Source organism: Seriola dumerili, unplaced genomic scaffold, assembly GCF_002260705.1.
Source record: "Seriola dumerili isolate Sdu_G_001 unplaced genomic scaffold, Sdu_1.0 BDQW01000002.1, whole genome shotgun sequence".
Taxonomy (NCBI): Eukaryota; Metazoa; Chordata; class Actinopteri; order Carangiformes; family Carangidae; genus Seriola; species Seriola dumerili.
Genome location: NW_019174257.1, coordinates 7537806 through 7546602, shown reverse-complemented (window position 1 = coordinate 7546602; position 8797 = coordinate 7537806). Strand labels below are relative to the sequence as shown.

General features: G+C 36.0%; 2 protein-coding genes and 1 long non-coding RNA gene across 5 annotated transcripts in view; all 3 read left to right on the top strand.

Annotated features, from left to right (window-relative positions):
* LOC111236308 (receptor-type tyrosine-protein phosphatase C-like) overlaps nt 1-4347 on the top strand; it is a 32648-nt gene extending 28301 nt beyond the window's left edge. The window contains exons 11-19 of the mRNA XM_022765032.1: nt 253-366; nt 684-830; nt 950-1108; nt 1647-1790; nt 2750-2964; nt 3070-3130; nt 3274-3388; nt 3608-3645; nt 3957-4347. Of these exons, the coding sequence (XP_022620753.1) occupies nt 253-366; nt 684-830; nt 950-1108; nt 1647-1790; nt 2750-2964; nt 3070-3130; nt 3274-3388; nt 3608-3645; nt 3957-3994 (1031 nt within the window). The 3' untranslated portion in view covers nt 3995-4347. The remainder of the gene's footprint in view (nt 1-252; nt 367-683; nt 831-949; nt 1109-1646; nt 1791-2749; nt 2965-3069; nt 3131-3273; nt 3389-3607; nt 3646-3956) is intronic.
* A 789-nt stretch (nt 4348-5136) lies between these two features.
* The window catches only part of LOC111223062, a 25861-nt gene continuing 22200 nt past the window's right edge, over nt 5137-8797 (top strand). For all 3 annotated transcript variants that reach the window (XM_022747174.1, XM_022747256.1, XM_022747103.1), the window contains exons 1-5: nt 5137-5344; nt 5858-5997; nt 6090-6150; nt 6292-6412; nt 6594-6631. In XM_022747174.1, the coding sequence (XP_022602895.1) occupies nt 5281-5344; nt 5858-5997; nt 6090-6150; nt 6292-6412; nt 6594-6631 (424 nt within the window). In that variant the 5' untranslated portion in view covers nt 5137-5280. The remainder of the gene's footprint in view (nt 5345-5857; nt 5998-6089; nt 6151-6291; nt 6413-6593; nt 6632-8797) is intronic.
* Nucleotides 8080-8491, top strand: LOC111223258. Its single transcript, XR_002665166.1, has 3 exons — nt 8080-8164; nt 8256-8316; nt 8458-8491. It is a non-coding gene; the product is annotated as an uncharacterized LOC111223258 (long non-coding RNA).

Genomic DNA, 8797 nt, shown 5'->3' with positions numbered 1-8797 from the left:
GTCATGCAGTCTTGCTTTTCTTTTTCATTGAAGAAATGAGACTGTGTGTAAAAATGGAGAGACATTTGTGCATCACTTGTGTATTTCAAGGTAAAAGATGACATTGAAAGATGTCAGCTTGCCATCCCTGGACGTGTTTGTTACCGGAGTGACTGGGACATCAGCTCTTTACTATCAACCACAAAATGCTGTGCGATGTGACAATAAAAACATTCTGTGTCAAACCTGGTTACAATGATTTTTTTTCCACAGATTTCTTAAACGCAAGTGAAATACATCAGATTGTTTCCACTAAACTTCCAGTGAAAATAGAAACAAAATTACCTCCAAACTGTAAAAATCTCTCTGTTGATTACACCTGCAGGGGTAAGTGAAAAGACTACAAGTAAAAAGACTTTGTGTGTTACTAATATTATAAATGGATTTACATGGAAATAGATAGAGATTTGACTCTGCAATTCCCTGTTTTAATTAAAACTTAAGATATATGAATTGTCTGTCAGTGAAGGGGGAAGGTGAAGTATTACTTTGTGCTCTCAGTGAATCAGTTCTAAAAAGAAGATTTTTTTATATTTTTCTGAATGAGTCAAAATTCGATTTAATCTGAAAAGATGCTGCTACATGAGCTCTGAGGTATAAATACTAGTTGTTGAAGAAATGCTGTCATCCTCGTGTCTCCTCAGAGAGTGGCAGAGTCACTGAGCCTAAGCTGGAGTCGCAGCTGGAGTCGGAGCTGGAGCCGTTTACTGACTACAGCTGTACTGGTCAGATCAAGGACAACAATGTCACCATTAAAAACACAACTGCTGTTTACGTCAGGATTGACTGTGGTATGTTGATGTTCACTTCACCTCAGTGCAATGAAAGCTTTTATCCTCAGATACTGTGGAGTGAATTACTGTGTAGCACCAGAACTCAAGTCTGTTACAGATGTCTGATGTTCCAACAGATTTTAACATAATCGCCACAAAGAACAGAGTAACCAATACGTCTATTGGCTTGAGTTGGAGCACAACCAGTGACAAGTGTCAAGAAGTCCTTCATGAGCTTGATAAGCTTTCATACGACTGCAGCTGTGGTCCTACTCCCTCCCATCAGACACACAGGAGTAAGTAAAATTATTCAGATTAACTCTCTAATGTTTTTAATTCTTTTAACAGGAATTCATTTCTGGAAGTTGTTGGAGATCCTTTTTCTATTCAGTTTATCTAAATAGTAAAATATACTTTGGACATTTGAGTCATTGTTGGAGCTACAGCGCTCCATGCTAACCCTTCAGCATCCTGAGTGTTAGTAGGTGTAAATAAGAAAAATCAAAGTTTCACAAAATCAACATGAAATATGACACAGAAATAACACTGTGATTGTATTAAACCACTGGAAACAAAGGTTTTCAGTTTTCACATGTTTATTGTCCCAGTCTGCTTTCCTACTAGCACATAATGTGGACAATAGTTTTAGCTTGCAGGGCCAAAGCTGGTGATCTACCAATGATGCATTGATGATATTAACTGATTGATTAACATCCATTCTCTTGTCACTTAAAGTGCAAAAACAATCAGCTGTTGTGTACACCCTTAATTTTGTCTCTGTTGTGTTGCTATTCAACAAAACAAACTAACAGCTTGTGAAACTTTAACTCACAGGTAAAGCTAAACCATCAGGAGGAACATGTCTTGTTTCTGGACTGGAACCATTCACCACATACACCTGTGGAGTCAAACCCATCTACAACAACACAGAGACAGATGCTAAACAAACTCCAGTGACACAAGTGACTGAGGCTGGAAGTAAGTAACCAATGAAAAATGATCACAGCTGATTCTATGATCTAAATCTATGACACAAGAAGAATATTTGGACTATATTCACTGACAGTCTGTGCTGCACATACATGTTGAATATTGAGTTACTCATGTGGCAGTAAGAGTATCTGTATGAAACACTTTCTTAAGACCAAACAGCTTTGAAACTGTTTCAGTATTTGGGGAGAAAACTGATCCCATGTGACGTACTATGACTTTAAAACACCTCGTTCAGGAAATATGGTCCCTACATGAATATTTGAATTTGGAACTTCAACACAATATTTACTGTTATTAATTATTTAGTTATTATTTAACTTAATTATATTAATTATTATTTGAAATGAGTTTTTTGTATTTATCATTATAAAAATTACAATTATAAGATTTTTCTTTCTGTTTGTCCTTTTTAATAAATGTTGCTGATCAGAGAGCAAATAATTCGCACAGACAAATACCAACATTCATTATGTAAAGGAAAATGTATCCATTACACACTCCAAACCATGACAGTGAAGATTAAAAGGTACCTGCACCTGTTTATTCATCACTGTAAGTGGAAGAGCCTGTAGTGTGGAGCCAGAGTAATTACTGACTTTCTTGGTGTAAAATCTTTACCAAGTGGTACATTGATCATTTAAAAGACATCCATTGATTGATTAAATAACCATTCATGTTAAAGGATGTATTAAAAAAACAACAATAGATAAGCATCAGCAAATTTGCCAAATAATTGATTTCATATGCTGTCTTTACATAATGACATTAAAAATATATCAACATCTAAAACATCCTGATGCACAAGACAACCAGTACAGCAACACTCTGATATTAACAATAATATTGTTGATTACTGTTAAAACTGCTGTTAGAGCAAATTAAAATCACTTTAACGGTGACTATGCTTCTGAAGATAAGTGTGTTTTTCTTCATTTTTCTTACAGTACCAGACGATATTAAAGACCTGAGGACGTCAGAGCCAGAGCATAATGTGATTATAGTAACCTGTATTCATTCAGGAAAATTTAAAGGTCATACAGACGAAAAGAGATACAGAGCAGAACTTCATCATGGTGGTGTCATTGTGAAGGAACTTAAAGAGAAAGAATGCAAGTTTGAATTCAGGGACCTGAGTTACTCTACGACCTACACAGTGAAGGTTTGTATGATCCTATTTTTTAGTTTCATTAGAATATGATCACTTTACTCTTCATATTCCTCCAGATTCTGTAGAACCTGATGAAGGGATTCTCTGTCTTTCCAGGTCATTGCTTTCAACACAGAATTGGAGAGCAGGCCCAAGACAAAGGAAGTTTCTACTTTCTGTATGTACTGTTTGAATTAACAACACAAGCTGTTCAATTTTGATATATTGTTTTTCTGACATTCAGTACACACCACTTAATTTCTCTACATTGTATCTTGAACACCACCCTGATATTCTTCTGTTATAACCATTATTTTACAGACAGTGACAAAGCTGTCATTGGTTTTCTGGTCTTCCTCTTCATCACCATCACATCTGTTGTGGTGTCTGTGTTGGTCTACATGATTTACACTAAGACGTGCAGAAAGTCCAGAAAGTAAAGATCTTTTTGTTTCTAATCTCCTTCAAAACGTTGACTGTCACATTGTGACAATTATTTTTTTCATCAATTACTTTACTAATAAAACAATATGTGCTTTAATTCATGATACCAGAGAGGTAGTTTTGAAGATGAACTATGTTGATTGTTCCATTCTGTATTATATTTCATATAAATGTAATTCTTTAAAGCCAGTCTTCACTATTTTCTCCACAGTGATGTGAATGAAGATGTGATGCTTGAATCAACAGCAAGTGAGTCGACTTTAAGTTTCATGTCTTTCCTACATTTTCTTTGACTATAGGCAACAAACAACAATCACATTTAGCAGCTACAAGCAATGACTGATGTTTTAGCTGCTAATTATTAGATCATTTCTTATCAATCCTGAATACTGTATTGAGATATTAAAAATCTTCCAAAAGATGGTTTTATTCTGATGAAAATTATAGTGATCAGCAGCTGTAACAAGACTTGGTAAACATATAGTGTATTAGTATATTTTAGAAATATAATATTTAACAAACACTAACTTTCAGTATTTCCTGTTGGATTTTTGTTGTAGTTTATGTTAATGTACCAACTCCTGGATGGCATCATTAAAAAACTTGCTGATGAAGAAAAGCCTGATGGAGCTGCAAACCAAATCATTTACTCTTTACTCTGCTGAGTTATCAAATGTTTATCAAAGTATGTAGTGAGTCTTTTGCAGTTAGACAATTGATTTCCAAACTTTTAACGAACTTCTTGTTATTAGCTAAAATCTCCATTACTATATTAGATGTAACTGTTTAAACTCTATGGTACTTTTCTCACTTTGTTGCATTTAAGAGTTTTAACATGTTGCCTGTTGCTTTCACATGAATATTGTAACATGTTAGAAATGAACTTTTTTTTTATCGATGTTTCTAAGCCCCTTGAGAGCTTTGTAAAATAAATAAAGTTACACCAACTAAATCCCAACCACACACAAGTTGTTGCTGATCATTTTACTGACGACTCTCAGCTCCCAACCCTTCAACTGCTCACGAGTAAAAAGCAAAGCTTAGATGTGAAGCAACCTTTGGATCTGGCTTGGGATTCGCTCACATACTCACTCACTAACGCCACCTATAAAAGAGTAAAGTTACAGCAGCAACAATTACGGCCCAGTGATCATGTTAAAGGTACAGTTTTTTCTTCCATTTTTCAAAAATATTAAACAAACACACCCACAAAAAACAGCAGCTCATGTATAAATTGCAGCCGCTATTACTTCACCATGTCTACTACTGTGTTGAGTTCAGATCCTCTGAAGCTTTGTCTAAATTCATTGACTCCTCCAAATGTAGCAGCCGCCTGTTTCCTGAATGAAGAACACACTCAGGCCTTTGTTTCCCTGATATCCTTTAATCTATCTATCAGTTGTTTAGTCAATCATCATCAATATTATTCTTATTGCTTCAATATATCAGTTAGTTTGTGCTCAAACATTGGTTTTGAAACTAACACTGCACTAATCATGTGTCTGTAATCCTCACATACCAAACACTTCTACTGAAAACACAATTACAACAGCATGCACACTGCATATCAACAGACTGACTATCAGGACTATCAAAAGAGCAATAAAGTAAAAAAAAGATATGAGGTTCAGATAACAGAGGATTTCCTGTGCACAGATGCATCACAGAAATGAAGCTTCCTGCCACCAACATTAAAGGTAAATTCTGGGTGTGATATCACTCTTGCTCACTTAACTGGAAACCAGAGTTGAGGTTTAAAGTTTGAACAAGTCAAGACGCTGCAGTCAACAACATTAAAACATACAGCTTCTTTTAGGAGTGTGAATTTCTGCCCATTGGACCATACTGTATGGTGTGTGGCCGCACACACCCCAACTCCTGTAAATGGCAGGGCTCTGTGTTCTCAAGATCCTGCTGCTCTGGACCGGGATCATCAGTTTGGCCAATTGTGAGTAACTATCTTCAATGTTGATTTAATGGGCATCTTCATAAAGAGAGTGTGGAGCAAGAATGTGTTTTCTAACACAAGTCTTTCTATCCGTCACCCTTCAGAATTCAAGATAGATTTTTTGTGACATAAAACATGAAGCGCTGGAGGTGATGAAGTCCCGTATCCTATACTGTATTTGTGCAAGAGAAAAATAAATCAGACTGTTACCACTCAACTCCCTGAAAAAAAAAGAAATTACAGTGAACTAACCTCTGAACCGTCATAATAATCTCTCTACTGAGGTCTTATGTGTGTGCGTTTTTTATTTATTTATTCATGCTAAAAATCACACAACAAACTAATATACAATGTATATAATAATAACATAACAATAATATATGATTTTCAACGATAATATAGATGATAATCAAACATTTGTTGATATACAAAGCCAGAGTGGCACTTTTTATCAAGAGTAAGCAGAGTGTGATATCTGAAGGAAATATGGTGTCTTTTCTTATTTTGTTACAGCACCAGATGATATGACTAAACTGAAGACGACGGCTCCAGAGCCTCATGTGATTATAGTGAGCTGTGAATATTCAAGGCGCTTTAATGGACCTGAGGTGATGTATATCACACAACATCGTTATGCTGGTGATACTCTGCATGTACGTATGAAAACCAAGTGCGTTTGAATTCAAAGATCTGACGTACTATGAGATAATTCCTGATAAAAAGGTCTTTCTGTCTTTCTGTCCAGGTGACTGCTTTCAATGAACACTTTGAGCACAAGTCCAAGACATATGATGTTGCTACTCACTGTATGTGCTGTTTTAATCAGCAAGAAATTGCCTTCATTTGAAAATCATTTCAACAAATCTTATTCTGACATATAAGCCGCATCTGCATTGTCTATATCTTGTATCCACTATTGTTCTTCTGTCATAACACTCGTTTTGCAGATCATGACAAAGCTGTCATTGATTTTCTGGCGTTTCTCATCGTCCTCACGTCTGTGGCAATACTTGTGGTGATCGACAGCATATACGTTCTTAACCGTGTTCCTAAGCACAGAAAGTCTCGGTAAGGACAACTTTGCATCTAATCTCCTGCTTGATAAAGACAAAACAATTAACAGTGATCAGTGTTTACTTGATAATCATGTCCTCAAATCTCTTGGTAAACGCTGTTTAGTCTGGTGTATTCCATGTTTTTCACTATCAATTAAAGTGTTTCAAGTCAAACTTTAGAATTTTCTCCACAGTGACGTGAATGAAAACGCGATGTTTCAAACGGCAGCAAGTAAGTGCTCCTTTGCTTTTCTGTTTTTACACTGGTAGTGCTTTCTTGAAACTTGAATGGAACTGAGCCAACATTCATGTCCTTAGTTCCTTCTTTGTATTTGCTACATGCTTTTTTTCCTGTGGGCACAATGTAAATTAATTTCCCTTGAATCAATAAATAAATCAATCAATCAATCTATTACTTCACCATGTCTACTACTGTGTTGAGTTCAGATCCTCTGAAGCTTTGTCTAAATTCATTGACTCCTCCAAATGTAGCAGCCGCCTGTTTCCTGAATGAAGAACACACTCAGGCCTTTGTTTCCCTGATATCCTTTAATCTATCTATCAGTTGTTTAGTCAATCATCATCAATATTATTCTTATTGCTTCAATATATCAGTTAGTTTGTGCTCAAACATTGGTTTTGAAACTAACACTGCACTAATCATGTGTCTGTAATCCTCACATACCAAAACACTTCTACTGAAAACACAATTACAACAGCATGCACACTGCATATCAACAGACTGACTAATCAGGACTATCAAAAGAGCAATAAAGTAAAAAAAAGATATGAGGTTCAGATAACAGAGGATTTCCTGTGCACAGATGCATCACAGAAATGAAGCTTCCTGCCACCAACATTAAAGGAAATTCTGGGTGTGATATCACTCTTGCTCACTTAACTGGAAACCAGAGTTGAGGTTTAAAGTTTGAACAAGTCAAGACGCTGCAGTCAACAACATTAAAACATACAGCTTCTTTTAGGAGTGTGAATTTCTGCCCATTGGACCATACTGTATGGTGTGTGGCCGCACACACCCCAACTCCTGTAAATGGCAGGGCTCTGTGTTCTCAAGATCCTGCTGCTCTGGACCGGGATCATCAGTTTGGCCAATTGTGAGTAACTATCTTCAATGTTGATTTAATGGGCATCTTCATAAAGAGAGTGTGGAGCAAGAATGTGTTTTCTAACACAAGTTCTTTCTATCCGTCACCCTTCAGAATTCAAGATAGATTTTTTGTGACATAAAACATGAAGCGCTGGAGGTGATGAAGTCCCGTATCCTATACTGTATTTGTGCAAAGAAAAATAAATCAGACTGTTACCACTCAACTCCCTGAAAAAAAAAGAAATTACAGTGAACTAACCTCTGAACCGTCATAATAATCTCTCTACTGAGGTCTTATGTGTGTGCGTTTTTTATTTATTATTCATGCTAAAAATCACACAACAAACTAATATACAATGTAATAATAATAACATAACAATAATATATGATTTCAACGATAATATAGATGATAATCAAACATTTGTTGATATACAAAGCCAGAGTGGCACTTTTTATCAAGAGTAAGCAGAGTGTGATATCTTGAAGGAAATATGGTGTCTTTTCTTATTTTGTTACAGCACCAGATGATATGACTAAACTGAAGACGACGGCTCAGAGCCTCATGTGATTATAGTGAGCTGTGAATATTCAAGGCGCTTTAATGGACCTGAGGTGATGTATATCACACAACATCGTTATGCTGGTGATACTCTGCATGTACGTATGAAAACCAAGTGCGTTTGAATTCAAAGATCTGACGTACTATGAGATAATTCCTGATAAAAAGGTCTTTCTGTCTTCTGTCCAGGTGACTGCTTTCAATGAACACTTTGAGCACAAGTCCAAGACATATGATGTTGCTACTCACTGTATGTGCTGTTTTAATCAGCAAGAAATTGCCTTCATTTGAAAATCATTTCAACAAATCTTATTCTGACATATAAGCCGCATCTGCATTGTCTATATCTTGTATCCACTATTGTTCTTCTGTCATAACACTCGTTTTGCAGATCATGACAAAGCTGTCATTGATTTTCTGGCGTTCTCATCGCCCCTCACGTCTGTGGCAATACTTGTGGTGATCGACAGACATACGTTCTTAACCGTGTTCCCTAAGCACAGAAAGTCTCGGTAAGGACAACTTTGCATCTAATCTCCTGCTTGATAAAGACAAAAACAATTAACAGTGATCAGTGTTTACTTGATAATCATGTCCTCAAACTCTTGGTAAAGGCTGTTTAGTCGGTGTATTCCATGTTTTTCACTATCAATTAAAGTGTTTCAAGTCAAACTTTAGAATTTTCTCCACAGTGACGTTCGAATAAAAAAACCGCAAAATTGTTTAAAACG